We start from the raw sequence: 17,411 nt of genomic DNA, 5'->3' as shown, positions 1-17,411 counted from the left end.
GTTTAGCTTGATGACGTCCCTCGTGATCTTGATCTAGTTCAGGACGAGGGTGAGTTTCATCAGCACGACGGCATGGTGACGGTGATGATGATGCTACCGGCGCATGGCTTTGCCTAAGCACTATGATGGTATGATCGAGGTGTGTAACTTGGAGGGGGGCACCGCACACGGTTAAGAGAATCTTGTGTGTTCTAGGGTGCCCCCTGCCCTCGTATATAAAGGAGCAAGGGGGAGGCCAGCCGGCCCCTAGGGCGCGCCCCAAGAGGAGGAGTCCTACTAGGACTTCCTAGTCCTAGTAGGATTCCACTTCAAGGAAGAGAGGGGGAAGGAAGGAGAAGGAGAGGGAGTAGGAAAGGGGGGCGGCGCCCCCTTCCCATGTCCAATTCGGACTCCAAGGGGGGGGGGGGAGGCGTGCGGCCTGCCGTGGCTACCCTCCTCTCTCTCCACTAAGGCCCATGGTGGCCCATTAGTTCCCCTAGGGGGTTCCAGTAACCCCTCTAGCACTCCGGTTTTATCCGAAACTTCCTGGAACTCTTTCGGTATCTGAATAACATGGTCCAATATATTAATATTTATGTCTCGACCATTACGAGACTCTCGTCACGTCCGTGATCTCATCCGTGACTCCGAACAAACTCCGGTCATCAAAAACACATAACTCATAATACATATCGTCATCGAACGTTAAGCGTGCGGACCCTACGGATTCGAGAACTATGTAGACATGACCGAGACACATCTCTGGCCAATAACCAATAGCGGAACCTGGATGCTCGTATTGGCTCCTACATATTCTATGAAGATCTTTATCAGTCAAACCACATAATAACATACGTTGTTCCCTTTGTCATCGGTATGTTACTTGCCCGAGATTCGATCGTCGGTATCATCATACCTAGTTCAATCTCGTTACCGGCAAGTATATTTACTCATTCCTTAATACTTCATCCCGCAACTAACTCATTAGCCACAATGCTTGCAAGGCTTATAGTGATGAGCATTACCGAGAGGGCCCAGAGATACCTCTCCGAAACACGGAGTGACAGATCCTAATCTCGATCTATGCCAACCCAACAAACACCTTCAGAGACACCTGTAGAGCATATTTATAATCACCCTTTTATGTTGTGACATTTGATAGCACACAAGGTGTTCCTCCGGTATTCGGGAGTTGCATAATCTCATAGTTTGAGGAACATGTATAAGTCATGAAGAAAGCAGTAGCAATTAAAATGTAATGATCATAATGCTAAGCTAACCGATGGGTCATGACCATCACATCATTCTCCTAATGATGTGATGCCGTTCATCAAATGACAAAAAATGTCTATGGTTAGGAAACATAACAATCTTTGATTAACGAGCTAGTCAAGTAGAGGCATACTAGAGACAATATGTTTTGTCTATGTATTCACACATGTACTAAGTTTCCGGTTAATACAATTCTAGCATGAATAATAAAAATTTATCATGAAATAAGGAAATAAATTATTGCCTCTAGGGCATATTTCCTTCAGGGTGGACAGTGGCGTAGTCCAAGATGTGCAGGCATGTGGGTGGGGGTTGCAGACATCCGTGGATTCCTAGGTGGCGGCCGGAGAATACAACGGCGGCGGCATACGAGAAGGGTGAGGATGAAAGCAAGGGGGAGGGTCGGAGTGGTAGAAAAGTGGAAAAGGAGGAGGATTTGAGTAGGCCGGGGGTGTCAGTTTCCTATGTGGCGGTGGTCTAGACTCCCGTGAAGCCCCAAGTTTGCCTCCGGTTTACGGGAAATATACCAAAACATTGGTTGGTCCCTCCAGAAAATATTACCAAGGTTACCATTTATGTGGCTTTGACAAGGAATGGTGTCGCGGGAGCAGTTCCGGTAGTGTGCGGCGATGACCTTTGGATGTTTCTAGGAGCTTCGGCCATAATGGGGTCAAAGATCTCTGACCCAATAACCCCTGAAGCTTTGGCGGTAAGGAAGCGTTGTCTCTCGCCGATGATCTATACATCCAGAGGATTCAGGTGGCTTCGAGCCTTCGACTTGTAAGGTGGTCTTAAATGACATAACCAGCGGAGTGTTGCAAGTTACGGTGCTATCATTAGTGAAGTGGTTTTTTTTATTAGTTGTAATTTTGTTCAGGAGTTTAGGACCTCAAATGTCGAGACTCAGAAGCTAACGAAGCATGCTCTTACTTTAGAGACTCGACGCCATGTTTGGTTAGGCTAACCTGATGGTCTTACTTTCATCCTTATAAAACATTGTGACAAATCAATAAAGGCTTCATGAGTTTGTCTAAAAAACTTGTTTTTTTTGGCGAGGAGCCTAGAAAGAACTTGTTGCATTAATCTCACGGTCTAACAAGAAAGTGAGTGACCCAAAACAAAAATTCAGGCGCCTGACTATAAGTCACTCCCATATATTTGTACCAGAGTACAATACAAAGAATAACATCTCATGTTCTTGCAATATAAGAAATTCTACAATCTAATCAATTTCTTTGGTACCGGCCTCCTATACATATATCCTCGGCCGATATAGATCACAAAAAGGAATAAGAACCAAATGTGCAAAGTAATAATAATCCAAATCATAGCAAAAAAAAGATAAACACAAAAGAATAATTATACCCCAAATATAGGGGTTTGTGTGGCTTCTGGAATGATTCACTTAATCCATGATACTGCTAGTAGTCTTCTTGATGAGGTCCCAGGCACTCCTCACATGCCTCTCCTCCTGCAGGGACGACCCCACGGCGAACCGAAGCACGAACCTATCACCAACCACCGTGTGTGCAAGATAAGCCTTACCGGTCTTGTTCAGATTCTCCATTAGCACACGGTTAGCCTCATCGGCATCCTCCTCCGTCATGGCTCCAGTCGCCTTGATCCTGAAGCACACAAGAGCAAAGTTCCTTGGTACGACCACCTCGAACCTGTCGTCGGCACGAACAAAATCTTCAAACATCTTGGCCATGGCGACGTCGCTACGGATATGCTCTTGGAGCTTTGCGGTACCATAGGTGCGCATGACCATCCAGAGCTTGAGCCCACGGAAGCGCCGACCGACGCCGACTTGCATGTCCTTAAGATCGGTGACCTCGCCTGACTCTGTAGCATCGTTCTTGAGGTACTCTGGGTTGGTCTCCAGCGAGTCGCTGAGGCGGTGAGCATCACGGACGTAGAGACAGGTGCAATCGAGACATGTGAGAAGCCATTTGTGTGGGCTCATGCTTATGGAGTCCACGCGCTCGACGCCATCGAGATGGTGGCGGAACTCCGGGCAGATGCACGCACTGCCAGCGTAGGCAGCGTCGACATGGACCCATGCATTAAACATGGCGGCAACGTCGGCGATGGCGCCCACCGGGTCGACGGCGTTGGAAGACGTTGTGCCCACTGTGGCACAGACATATGTTGGCACGAGGCCGGCGTCGGCGTCAGCTTGTATGATCTTGAGAAGGTTGGCCGGGTCAAGCCCGTAGTCGGTTTCTGGCCCGGTAGGGATGGAGCGAATGTTGGCGGGATCAAAGCCTGCAAGCCGACATGCCTTGAAGAACGTGGAGTGGGTCTGGTCGGCAGCATACACAGTCAAGCGTGGCAGGTCGGCCACGCCAACGGAGCCGCTCCGACGCAGCGCGGCATCACGTGCGGCGACTAGCGTGACGAGCATTGCTTCGCTCGTGGTGCCAAGGATGACCCCACCACCGGTGCCCCGACCGGTGCTGGTGCGGTTCATGAAGGTGGTGGGGAGGCGAAGGAGCTGTGCAAGCCAGTCGAGCGCGAGAACCTCCATCTCGGTGGCCGCCGGAGAGGCCTGCCACGTGAACCCGACGGTGTTCATGGCGGAGGCGATGAGGTCGCCAGCGATAGCAGCGGCGCTGTTGGTGGAGGGGAAGAAGGCGAAGAAGTTAGGGCTGGCCCAATGCGTCATGCCGGGGACAACGGAGGTCCTAAGCTCCTTCATGGTGACATCGAACGGCGCCGAGTAGGTCGGCGGGGACGCGCTGAGCTCGTCCTGCAGGTATCCCGGCTTCACGTTAGGAAGAACGGGCATGGACTCGACATTGGTGTAGTAGTCGGAGATGAAGTCGACGGCCTTGTGGAGGTATGCACGGACATCTTCCGGGTTTAGCGGCTCGAACGCTGCCGCCTTGTCGTTGGGGAAGGCGGAGAAGGTCGTTGGGTTGGTGTCCAAGCTGCCCATTTTTTAGGAGCAAGACTGTGTGGCTTGATCAATGAAGTGGAGGTAGCTAGCTTTGCTGCCGGAGAGCAAGAAGAAGCAGCGGAGAGGTTGTAGTAATTAGCTGTGTTGGTTTGGTTTGGAGCATGAAGTACATAGGCGAAGGTATATATATATACCAGTTGGATGCGGGAAACGGCGTGGCGGGATGGGCGTTGGATGAGTCCCGGTCGCGTGCGTTTATCGTACGCTGCTAGGAAAGTGCATGGGTTGGTAGGGATGCAGGTCGAGCGCCCGCGACACCAGTCTGCTGGTCAACTCGACTATTCAAGGGTCCAGATGAACGCTCTACCAGCAGCCCCCGTTATGGTAACGGTCATAAATTGCCAACCAGTCGTCTGCTAGTCTGCTACTACCTCCGTTTTGGTTTATTGGTTCTTAATTTTTGACCATAGAATTAACTAAAAAAATAATAATGCATGTCATCAAAAATTATTTTGTTGGATTTGCATAAATTATTTTAGTAGTTAAATTTAAAATCAAATTTTGGCACAAAATGCAAGGGGGGCCAATAAACCAGGACGGAGATAGTACATACATGGACCATTTTCGTCACCACAGAAGAAAAAAAATCCTTTCTCCTTTTGTCACGATTTATTAGTCCCTGCTATTTTGTATCGAACTTTGATCATAAATTTAACTAGTAAAGCATAAATGTTATGTACTACTTTTCATAGTGGCTTTGTATAAGGGAATGGAGGAAGTATTAGAAATAACACTTTTCAGAATTTTTTATAAATATGACTCAAATGGTATAAATTTTATGGTGTATAATTTGTTGCTAGTTAAATTTATGGTCAAAGACTGGTTCAAAATACAACAAGGACTTATGGATGAGATCATAGTGTATTTCACCTCTGTGCCAACGATGTTTGTAATCATATCAGTCTGTTGGTTTATTTTAACAAGTAATCTGAAAATTCTGCAGTACAAGTTTACTATCAGATTCAGCCAGTCTGAAGGTCTTCATATGTTTGGTCACCCATATGATTGTGTTCTGCTTCTTTTAAATTTGCGTTATCATTTATGCAATTTATGTTTGAGTTGTGCTTTGCACCGGCAGGATTACCAGTACCGTGAAAATCAGCTATAGGTCGACTACTTTGGTTATTTCATTTATTCCTACGGGAGCTGCTAGCAAAGCTACAGAAATCGAACAGCCTGGATCCAAAAAGTAGAGTTCAGACCATTCTTTAAAGTACAAGTACATATGGTATCAACTCGAAAAAAAAACCCTACTGTACATATGTTATCATGGCATGTACGTGTAGTAAAAGAAAAGAAAAAGGTTAAACCGTGTTCGATCAATTCGTCATTCTGAAACCAATCTGACTGAGCAAGCGTTTCAAACCATTCAAGGCGCAAGCACACGTGATCAATTCAAGATGGAACACTTGTTCGCTGTACAGTGGGACACTTGGTTGCTGTACAGCGTACAGTGGGATTTCTATCAGTAACGCCGAACCCTTCGTCTCGTGGCATGCGTGCATATGTGGTTGATTAATTCCTGGCAAGACCAGTCATCGCTGACGCGATTGATTTCGTGAAGTATCTTGTTAGGTAGCGAAGGTCTGTGCTAATTTTGACTAATGCTTAGATTTCCTAAAGTAGGTCGGTAGTTCTACAAGCTTTCCCTAGGATGGATGGCTTTTATTTGGAAAAGAGTAGAAGTGACCGTTTCAAGTTAAATAATTTAGCACAAATATACCAAAAAAAACATGGAATCTAACAATTGTCAAACTAGTTTATTTTTAGTCGACAAATCTCAATATATACCCCCTTCACTTTATTTACTTCGCATATTAGCTTTGTCTGAAGTCAAAATTTATAAACGTTGACCAAAGTTTATAGATAAAGATATTAACACCTACAATACCAAATCAAAACCATTAGATTCATTTCATCATTGAGAATAGTATCACATCGTATATATTTGTAACTGTAAATGTTCATATTGTTTTCTATAGACTTGGTCAAACTTGAAGTCAAATCTAACATCCGAAGTGCCATTTCGCTCCCTAACCAAATGAGTTATTTGCTCGCCCTAAGCATTCATATTTTATGCCCCTCTCCCACCCCAACTTCTCGTGTACCTCCGCCACTGCCCTTAAACCTTGTTAGCCATTTTGGCCATTAGTCCCGGTTCACCAACTGGGACTAACAAGTCGGGACTAAAGGCCCTCACCCTTTAGTTCCGGTTGGCCACGACCCAGGACTAAATGCCCACCACGTGGCATGAGCGCGTGCCGGGCGATGGGGGTCCTTTATTCCCGGTTGGTGACACCGACCGAGACTAAAAGTTTTAGGGGTTGAAGGGTTTATTTTCTTTTTAATTTTGTGTTTCCATTTAATTCTTTTTCATTTCAAACATATTTTACGGTACTACATACTGTACATGTTATGCATATATAAATAGAATATCTCGTAGAACCAATCATGTATCATAGAATTTCTTCGTACAACCACACACACACACACACACAAACACACACACACACACACACACACACACACACACACACACACACACACACACACACACATATATATATATACAATTTGGTATATATAATTTCTCCTACAATTTGCAGATCATTACATGCAGGCATTAGGTGAAATGACATTCTCCTTCGGGACCTATGACCTGCTCAAGCAAAAATTCCATCATTTCCTCTTGAAGTGCTCGTATGCCGTCCGTTGGTAGGAGCTTATCCCGCATCTCTTGCATCTTCATTAAAGAAGGAGATGAATATGAATATATTAGTTGTATGTATATATATTAGATCATGATAAAAAGAATTGTGAATTGTGTTTACGTACAAAAAGATTTCTTCCATCTTTGCTCCTTTCGGTCATAAAGCGAATATTCTCGCAGATGTAATACACACATAAATTATTCCCCGATGTATGCCTCATGCAATTTACGAAAATAGAATTAAAGAGATGCGCAGACGTGGCTAGTACTACTTAATTACCCTGGATCGCACCCATTTCAGCGCTGGTTTCCATGGACCGACAACCTCTTTGATGAACTTTTGCCAAACCCTGCCCGGTAAAGAAAATAAATAAATGAGTTATTAATTAGTTGATATCAGGAAGTAAACTAAAGACGCCGACATAGTGTGATAATGATTGAAATTACTTGTCGAGCATCATCTTCACGTTTAAGTATTCTTTAGGTTCTGTAGGTAGTGAGTCCCGTACTTGAACTTTTTCCTCGTCAACTTCAATGATTAGCAAGATCCAGTGGAAACTGTGTGCGCACATGTTTGTATAAGCGGGCATGTGCATAACTCATCAACTACACTTATTAACATCTAGTAAGTAAAATAGAATTTGTAGTACAAGACAGTAACACTCATCCGAAGTTGTAAGGAAGTAGTATTTATTGTTGGGTATTTAGTTGCTTTGGAAACTGTAGCAAGCTTCTCTATGTCTTTTGTGTTGATTTTCCACACACCTTCATTAACGGTATTTGGGTCAATGAACCCAATACCATAGACGCTATCTCTTTTTATTTCATAAATCTTCATTCTGCATAATACCCCATAAAAGAATATAGTGAGGATAATTACAGGTAATGAACGAGCACAACTAGAGACTTAAATTACAGAAAGAAATCACTTACAAATAATAGCAACTGACGAGAGATTTGTCGAGTGCGTCTTGATTGAATAACTGAAGCATTTCTTGAAACTCAACCCACAAATCTTTTTCATGGAAGTAAAGCTCTGCCTTGACTTTCACCATGAGGCTTTGTCGCCCATTCTGTATTTCTCTCAGGTACCAGTCATGCAATCTGCGCATTTTCGTTGATAGAAGCGGGACCTCCTTAGGCCTGACCAAAGGTTGGCTGGGGACATATTTTCATGCTACTTCCTCCTCTTGAATCTTGGGGAGTTCCTCGATGCCTAGGAGTTGTTCAACAGTGACACCGACCTCTCTAGCCATCTCTCTATCAGCGTCGGTTATTATCGGCTGATCGGCGGTACTCACATGTGATTGTACAATGAGCGGATGGATCGATTGCACTGCCTGCTCTCCCAGCTGGGGAACAGTTTTCCCGCTTTTATTACTACCTACTTGGCTCGAGCTCGACTCCTTATCTTTTTGTGCATGATATGACTTCTTAATAGAGCGCACATAGTTTGAGTCCGTTCTCTTCACAGCCGGTTGAGCCATATCCAGAAAGTGTTGTATGACTTCCTCATGTAGTTTCTCCTTTGGCGGCGGGGGTGGTTTCTTCGCTAAAAAGGCCTTCACTTGGGTATCCACTTTGGCATTGATTTCCTCGATGGTCATGTCGTAAGACAACTTCTTTTTGGCAGGAGGAGAGGCTTTCTTGCTTGGTGCTCTCTTCCGCTTTGGGGAAGGCTGACGCGCCCGAGATCGGTATGGCGAACTCGCGCTGATGGGGTCCGTATTGGGGTGGGGGTGGAGTCGGCTGACGCGGTGGCGGACTAGTTTCGTGCTCCGTCTCGGGGTGGGTTGGAGTCGGCTGACACGGAGGACTTGGAGGAGAAGTCGGCTGACGCGCCGGACTTGGCGGAGGAGTCGGTGGCCTTGGAAAGACGATGCAATCCTTTCTTCATAGAATGATAGCACGTATGGCGTCTCCCAGTGTGCGCTCCTGTTGACCTCCAAGAATGTTAAGCTCTAGTGTGTCATATCCTGACATCACTCCACCCACCCCGCCACGAGCATAGCCAGCTGGAATCGGATTGCCATGGAAGGTTGCTTCTAGGGGATTTGGTAAAGCATAGCCGATCGCCACCTTCATAGATATGTTCTTCAGTTTCATGCGTAGCTCACAAGGTGTCGTAGCTTCAATATCATCCACGGGGTATCTTGCCAATAGTGTATCATTAGCTAGGACCCCGTGGAACCCACGCTGCTTTTCGGCCTAGATGGGACGGTGCTATCCAATGCTGGATCTAGTTGCTACCGCTGCTGCCTTTCTTGGCTAAGTGTGTTGATCTGCTCCTGCTGCCGCATGAAAGCACGTTCCAACTCCGTCTGCTTTGATTCTACCTGTTGAAGGCAGTCTACTTCCTGCTTCCTCTGCTCCTCCTCCAGCTTCTTCTACTCCTCCTCCAGCTTCTTCTTTCTCGCACGACTTCTGTAAGTGGGGTTCCACTCCGTAAACCCCTCAACCCACGGAACAATGCATTTGCCTCGTGTTCATCCCGGGTGTTCAAGATTCTTCAGGGCGCGCGTATGCTCGTCGTTCTCTCTCTCGGGCTTGAATGCCCTCATTCGAGCCTCTTCTATTGCTTTAAGTAAAGCGTCGGGGGATTCTTTAAGACTTGCCCGCTCCATGATCTCCCTTGTTTTTGAGTCCAACTTTTCCCCATGCGCATAAAATCAAGTCCTGCACCTCTCGGGCCAACCCAATGTTTTTGGAGTGACCCCATTAGCAATCATCTGTTCCTCAAATTCATCCCACATAGGCCGGCCGACCTGGTAGCCACCTGGCCCTAGAACATGGTGAAACTTTTTTTCGCAACATTAATCTTATTTTTCCTCGACCGTTCCTTAGCCGTTTCCGATTCCTTGAACTTCACAAAAGAGTCCTAGTGATCTCTTGCCTTCTCCAGTGCTCCAGTGAATGCTGGAGTCTGCTTTCCTGCTGCTTCGTAGTCGGCCCATATTCTTTTCTTGTGGTAGCAGAATTGTGTGGCCATCTACTTAAGAGCACTCTTCTTGACTTTCTCCCGTTCTGTATCTGTGAAATGCTCTGGTAGGGTGAAATGTGACATGAGCGTTTCCCAAAGCAGATCTTTTGCTCTTTCATCGACAAAACTAACTCAATCTCTGGTACGTCCATTTTGCATCATGCTTTTATATTGATATTTATTGCATTATGGGCTGTTATTACCTATTTTGGTACAATACTTATGCCTTTTCTCTCTTATTTTACAAGGTTTACATGAAGAGGGAGAATGCCAGCAGCTGGAATTCTGGACTAGAAAAGGAGCAAATCTGAGAGACCTATTATGCACAACTCCAAAACTCCTGAAAATTTACGGAGAATTATTTGGAATATATAAAAAATATTGGGCGAAGAAAGTACCAGAGGGGATCCACCAGGTAGCCACAAGGGTGGGGGGCGCGCCTTCCCCCTGGGCGCGCCCCTTGGCTTGTGGGCCCCCTGGCAGGCCTCTGGTGTCCATCTTCTGCTATATGATGTGTTTTGACCTGGAAAAAATCAGAAGAGAGCTTTCGGGATGAAGGCCACTGTCTCGAGGCAGAACCTGGGCAGAAGCAATCTAGGGCTCCAGCGGAGCTGTTCTGCCAGGGAAACTTCCCTCCTGAAGGGGGAAATCGAGAGGGGGTCAATCTCCATCAACATCTTCACCAGCACCATCCCCTCTCAAACCCTAGTTCATCTCTTATATCCGATCTTAGTGTCAAAACCTCAGATTGGTACCTGTGGGTTGCTAGTAGTGTTGATTACTCCTTGTAGTTGATGCTAGTTGGTTTATTCGGGGGAAGATCATATGTTTAGATCCTTAATGATAATTAATAATCCTCTGATTATGAACATGAATATGCTTTGTGAGTAGTTACGTTTGTTCCTGAGGACATGGGAGAAGTCTTGTTATAAGTAATCATGTGAATTTGTGTGGCACCCTGGCTCAGAGAAACCGGAACGCCCCGTATTCCAGCCCAGAGATCGAGATGAAGTCTTCTGGAATACGGCACTGCTTGACATAGAACCAATCAGCTCTTATTACACGAATAATAATAAAATGGTCTGATGTTACAAAGGTTCACATCAGCACGGCGACACTACGCCTGCGATACAACACTTGCTCTATGCTAGCAGCAGAACAACTCGTAGCAGGGGAAATCTTCTAGCAGTGGAACAACGACGAAGGTAGTGAACTCCACTCTGCAGGGACTCTGGCTGGGACACGATCTAGCTTGCATGAACAGAAACCACGACAAGCAATCAAGCAATCATGGCAGCACCTGCAATTTGGCATGACACGCCAGGTCAGTGCATTGAATGTACTTACAAGCTCACAACAACCGAAAACATCAAGGAAAGACAATAACATAGCATTAAGCAGGTTAATTAAATTAACAACTACCATGATACAACAACAACGACTAAGCATGATATCAAACTACTACAATACTGATAAATCACCATCTCAGATCTCCATAACCATATCTCTCTTGGCTAACTGGTCAAGCAATATACCATCTCGATCACCTCGTGCTCAAAACCAAACGGTGATCTTTCCGGCGATCACAACCATGACCAACACTTGGTCTCAAACGATGATCTTTCCGGCGATCACTACCATGACCAACACTTGTTTCCCAACATCATCAACATCCTGCCAATCTGTACTGCTCAAAATGTCCACATATAAATCACCTATAAGTCATTCTGTCATGTGAGTGTTGATCGAACGGTGTGACCTAGTATGAACTTATACCCATGACCGAGGACAGGGCTATCGATAGTTTAAACAAACACACTCTGTAGAGGTAGCACACTTTACCCACACCACGGAACCCATGGCCTCGCACTCCCATTCGGGTGGACCAACGGCGTTCTGACAAAACCGATCTACTGCCATGACACTCTCTCGGCCACTCCGACTCACTCCCCACTGGGCAAGTCCTGGGTTGCCCCGTGTCTACCAAAGACACCAACGGCCACCGTCGTGGCCAAAACAATAAATCGTCCCAAACGGGGACATGTGCACATAATAACAACAACAGACACACAAGGATTATGTCCGCCTACCTAATCAGGGTAGCGCACGCCCATAACCTTCCCTCGTTGGAGGCACCGGCGAGAGACACGTCAATAACATCGCATCAGGGCCTTCCCATAAAGGCAAATGTGGTTGCACTAGAAAAGCCCGATTCGGTGGCACCTGACCAACTTAATGACGGAATTTATCCCGAAAAATAGAGTTGTGATAACTGATGCTCCGATATCAACTATCAAACTATAATCCAAGTCATAGCAATATCCAACAAATATTCTGAGCATAATATCCTCATACCAAAATACTCCGAGGATAGCATAAGACTACTATCATGATGAATCCGAAAACAATAATCCTACTACTACCATAACAAGAACAAAGCTATCCAGCTAAGATCCACATGTAAACACCATCTCCGAAAATAATACTCCAAGCAACAGAACATCAACTATCATTATGAAAATAATCATACTAACCACTAATAATCCAAAGGTAGCATGACATCCGAAGTAATACTCCAAAATATACTAACAGATATCATCATGAAACAATCATAATATCAACCGCTAATACTCCAATGACAACATGATTACTCATCAACTGCAAACATAACTCCTAGTAATCCAAACAATAGCATGGCAACAGCAAGATTAAAATAATACTCTGAGTAAATGCCATGCAGAGAGTCATGTAGCTAAATCAATATTTTAAACAAGTTTAAATAAATTAAACCATGTCACTGCATTACAGTGATGCAAATGGAGGGTGTGGATTGCCTGGGGTGGAAGAAATGACTGGGAGAAAGTGCGAGAAGCTCGCAGAAAGAATCACCGGAAATCATTCTCTCTCGGAGGGGGCTGATTAAGGGCAGGGGAAAAATGGTCATTTTCACAATGTAAAAACATGGTGAAAGTGTGTCCAATAGAACAGGCTTGACGAAACAAAGAAGTGGGCTTTGGATTCACGTCATTTGGAGCTACGGTTGCGGAGTTATGAGGTTTAGAAGATTAGGGACTTTTTTTGCAAAAATATCATCACAAACAAGTCCCTGAGTGGATAAGGAAGAGGCGCAAATTTTTTAATACGCTTTCGGTCAGTGAAAATGTATTCCGTGGAATACATTTCCACTAATCCACATCAGCGGGGGCGGGGCCGGGCTCCAGGGTCACTTACAGGTTGGTCCCGCGCCCTTTTCTCTCTCCTCCCTCGCTCCTTCTTCTTCTTCCTCGACGGAGCACTGGGCAGAGGCGATGCCGGCCGCTCCGATGACGATAGCCGATGGCACAGTCCATCATTCGAGGCGCCCGACCTACTGGCATGATCAGCAGGACGAGGCGGCCCCCTTCAGGTAGGACACGGCCACCGACGAGCCTGGAAGAGCAAGGGAAGCCAGCCGCGGCGGACTACTGCTTCAGCCGGAAGTGAAGATGCGGCCATGGCGACTCCGGCGACAACACGAAGGGGTGGAAAGGTGCTCCGGTGGTCTTGTGGTCTTCTGGTGGTGGTTAGACAAGGGGGGAGCATGCGGCTTGCTTGAATTTGAGCAGTGGCTGGCGGCGGCCATGGTGGCGAGGGGAGGGAAAAAGAGCTCCTCGAGCTCGGGTGAGTAGCTAGGAGGGACTAGAGGAGTGTGGGGAGGCGATTGGTGAGTTCGGACGGCCTCGGGGAGGGCTATATATAACCGGGGCGAGGGAGGCCGGCTCGGGTGCCGCTGGGCACGTCCGGCCGAGGCTCTGGCGACGGCCAGTGAGCACGGGAGGGCACAGGGAAGGCGACGAGTGAGAGAGCGGACGAGCCGCAGAGGTCTCGGAGTCGAGGGGAGCAGAGGAAGAGGATGAGGTGAGCTCGGAGCCAAACGGAGCACTTTGCCCCCGCGGGCGTTCGGCGGCGAGCGTCGGTGAGCAAGCGGACGGAGGGGGAGAGGGGTCCAGGGGAACGGCCACACGCACGAAGATGACGAGTGGGAGCGGTGACAAAGCACAAACAGTGCTCTGGACACGCCACAGCGCACAGAGCGCGTAAATGTGCATGCCAGCTGCGCGGTCACCACACGACATGGCAGGAGGAGGGCTATAGAGGATGGCAACCTATGTCTGGGAGCTAGTCCTTCCAGGGTGGAGTATTTATGAGGCATTGGCTTGATCTGGGGTGCTATGGTTAAATGGTAAATGAGCTCTGAAGTTTACTGCAGTAAACTTGATCCGCTCAGTGTGATCAACAGAGAGGTGCTATGTGTCAAGTGTTATGTCTGGGGTGTTTAGTCTAGGAAGGACTATGTTCCTGAAGGTTTTGGAGCACAATGGGCCACAAAATAATATAGTTGCCGTGTAACCCCAAAATTGGTCCAGAATCAAGATTTGGATGATGCACTCACTTGGAGTTATGGAATAGGATGCAACTTGGCAAATCCTCATTATATGGACATATAAAGATGCTGTAAAAAGCTCATGCCAAATTGACAAGCCAAAATGGCACTTGCTTCACAAACATCAATTCTGTCCAGAAACTTGGAGTAATTTTGGTGATCAAATGGCTCAATTAAATGATGCCAAATTGAGTGGAGAGATTTTTTATGGGTATAAGAATGATCTGGTAATTTATCAGGATTTTTGAAGCAATATAAAATACACTTGCTTCACAACCTGAAAATATTGCCAAAATCAAAGATTTGCTCCTGGGCTCACATAGATGATTGGATAGGGCTGAAAATGGGTGGAGGGGGTTAATATGACCACATTAAAGAGTGTGAAAAAGCTCAACTCATTTGGATACTCTAGCTAGTACTTCCTTCACAAAGCCTTCTGTCTGACAGAAACTTTGAAAATTCACTGAGGAAGATTGGCTAGGCAAATAAAGTTGAACTTGTGCATGAAGCAATTATTTGGACATATAAGCATGCCCAAGGAGTTGGGGAGCAATCAAGAAAAGATAGGTGGCACTTCCTTCACAGGAAACCACACTAGACAGGAATGAAGAATAATTATTAGGGAATTATTTTTGAACTGGCCAAGGAAATGTTTGGGCATATTTGAGCTATATATGACCCAAAGGAATTATGGGAATATTTGGGAATTTTTGGGTTGACAGAAATATAGGTTGCTTCACAACCTAGGGCAGATAGGGTTATTCCTTTAATGAAAAAGGAATTTTCCTTAGAAAAAGATTTTAGGCTTTGGTTAAGGAGTGAAGTGACATGATCTTGGAAAGGTTTTGAGAAAGATTAGCCACTTGGGAGGGGGAATGAGGATGATTTCCTAGGTGGCAAGGCCACAGAACCACTCCAAAAAGAGAAACAGAGCAAAAACCAAATAAATCAAAAGAAAAAGAAAAAGGCCAAAATCCAGGCTGTTACAACTCTTACCCCCTTAAAGAAATCTCGTCCTCGAGATTCGATTGCTCAGGGAACAAGTATGACTTGGGGACACCGTTTCCAACTCGGGTATCCTTGTTCCTTTATTTATTGTTCCCCCAAGAATTTCATAACATTCACTTACCTTGTTGTGGGGTGGTTTGCTTCACCTTTCCCCAAATTCTGACGGGTCTTTGCTCATATACCAAATCCTTTTGCTGACGTCGAGTTTCTCATATCTGCGATGATATCCCATGAATCTGAGCATAAAATTTTCTTTGGTCATGAAAACCTTTTTACTTCTGTCATGGGGTTGCTTCAAATAAATGCAGGCCTTATTGGTTTCAGTAAATGCCGGGAATTAATCATGGCCATCTTCTCACAGAATCTGAATGCTCATAGATGGCACTGATTTATCTTGATTTATTTCCTTTGGCTCGAGCATGTGGCATATACCAGAGATTTGACTGCCTTCTGTCATGAGCAATATAATGGTGTAGGGAGATACAGTGGTGCCATACTTCAAATATTTACATCTTGAGACTGGCCCGACAGGGGGCTGACGGACAAATGCTTTTCCTGATGGATTGACCGTGTACTTGATTTCGCCGGTGAGTATACCGGGTCTGAGCTGATTTTTTGGCTTTTGTTTTTTCTCATGTGGTTGATATACCCATATGTGGTAATAGGCAATGATATGCTTTCATGCTGCCGTTGAAGTCAAACTATGGAGCTTGCAAAGAAATCTTGGTTCTGACAGAACAGACTTGGATATTCCAAGGTAACCATGTCAAGCGAGTCAGCGGGATATGAAAATCCTTGTAAAACAAAGTAGGCCCTTGAGAGTATGCCTTTGGGGATCCATATGGAATAATGGCCTCCAACTGATTTGGGTATCCGGACCCTGATGGTCGTACAAAAATCATCATACATTTGCTGTCAGTCTCATCCTTTTTATGGTCATGATTTGTTTTGTTAGGGTACCGTATTGAAATATCTTGGCCACACCTGTCCTTGATTCTCCGTATGACCATGGACGTGATTAGTGCAATATTTTTGACATTATTCCTTGGGCTTGTTTTTCTGACCTGTGTCCGCACATATATGACATATACTCGGGGCTTGTAGCTGTACAGACCTTGTTGTTCAGACCAATCATACAAGACAAGGTTTTATGATATCTCCTTGTTAGTTGTGGGAATAATGACTTTGGTATCCATTGTCATGACTGTGGATTCTGTGATGTCATCTTCAAATATTATCGCTCCTTGCATCACATGAGATGTGTCTCTGCTTATCTTCCTTTGTCTGACTCGTGAGGTTGTGGGATCCTTACTTTCCTTAGGTATGTCTACTGGATCCTTGCCGCATCTGATATGACTTGGGATACATGCTCACCATATATAAGAAGGATATGCCACCGAACACTCGATCATTGCGGTAGGCATATATTTTGACTGAATTGTACCTCTGACAAAATTATTGCAAGTCAGGTTCTTGAGCAGTACTGCCATACATTGGCAACTCTTAATATAATCTCTGAGGATAGTGCAATATTGTGGTACTGACGCGGACTTCATGGCTTACGAGAGAAGCCATCCGAGTAGTTTGCTGAGGAAGACTTGTTAACTTCTGCTCAAATATTTTGTCTGGGTATCTACAGAAGAAGGCTCTATAACTTACAACGAAGCTTGGTTTGATTATTGTGCTAGAGAAGCCCGAGTTCCGTACTTAAGAAGCTTCTCCTCAGGTTTGCTTGTTGAGAAAAAAAATTCATTTCCGTCTGTCAGAAGCTTTTACCGAGGTATCTTGCTGAGAAAGACCGGGTATCATGGGCCGGAAATTGTTCACATATCATACTGAGGAAAATTGAGGAGCCTTGCATCATAAATTTCTTCTGATAGCTGGTGGAATAATACTGAGTTCCTTATATCTGAAACTTCATACTGTCATGCAGACTGAAATCCATACACATGCCCATAATATTCTGAGGCGGATTATTTGCATGAGAAAAATGGTTTGACTGTCTTCCTTGAGCATATCACATTCTGAATTTATTTCGGATGATAACATATTTCAAGCATCATGCATTGCTGAGCCA

At 45.4% G+C, this 17,411-nt stretch overlaps 1 protein-coding gene across 1 annotated transcript; it reads right to left on the bottom strand.

The window, feature by feature from the left end:
• Positions 1–2,656: 2,656 nt before the first annotated feature.
• Positions 2,657–4,222, bottom strand: LOC123086471 (tryptophan decarboxylase 1). Its single transcript, XM_044508239.1, has one exon. The coding sequence runs from the start codon at positions 4,190–4,192 to the stop codon at positions 2,657–2,659; it is 1,536 nt and encodes a 511-aa protein (XP_044364174.1). The 5' UTR covers positions 4,193–4,222.
• Positions 4,223–17,411: the final 13,189 nt, after the last annotated feature.

The sequence above is a fragment of the Triticum aestivum genome, chromosome 1B (genome assembly GCF_018294505.1).
Source record: "Triticum aestivum cultivar Chinese Spring chromosome 1B, IWGSC CS RefSeq v2.1, whole genome shotgun sequence".
In the NCBI taxonomy this organism is placed as follows: Eukaryota; Viridiplantae; Streptophyta; class Magnoliopsida; order Poales; family Poaceae; genus Triticum; species Triticum aestivum.
The sequence above is the reverse complement of the archived record's forward strand: the minus strand, read 5'-3'. Positions and strand labels throughout refer to the sequence as shown.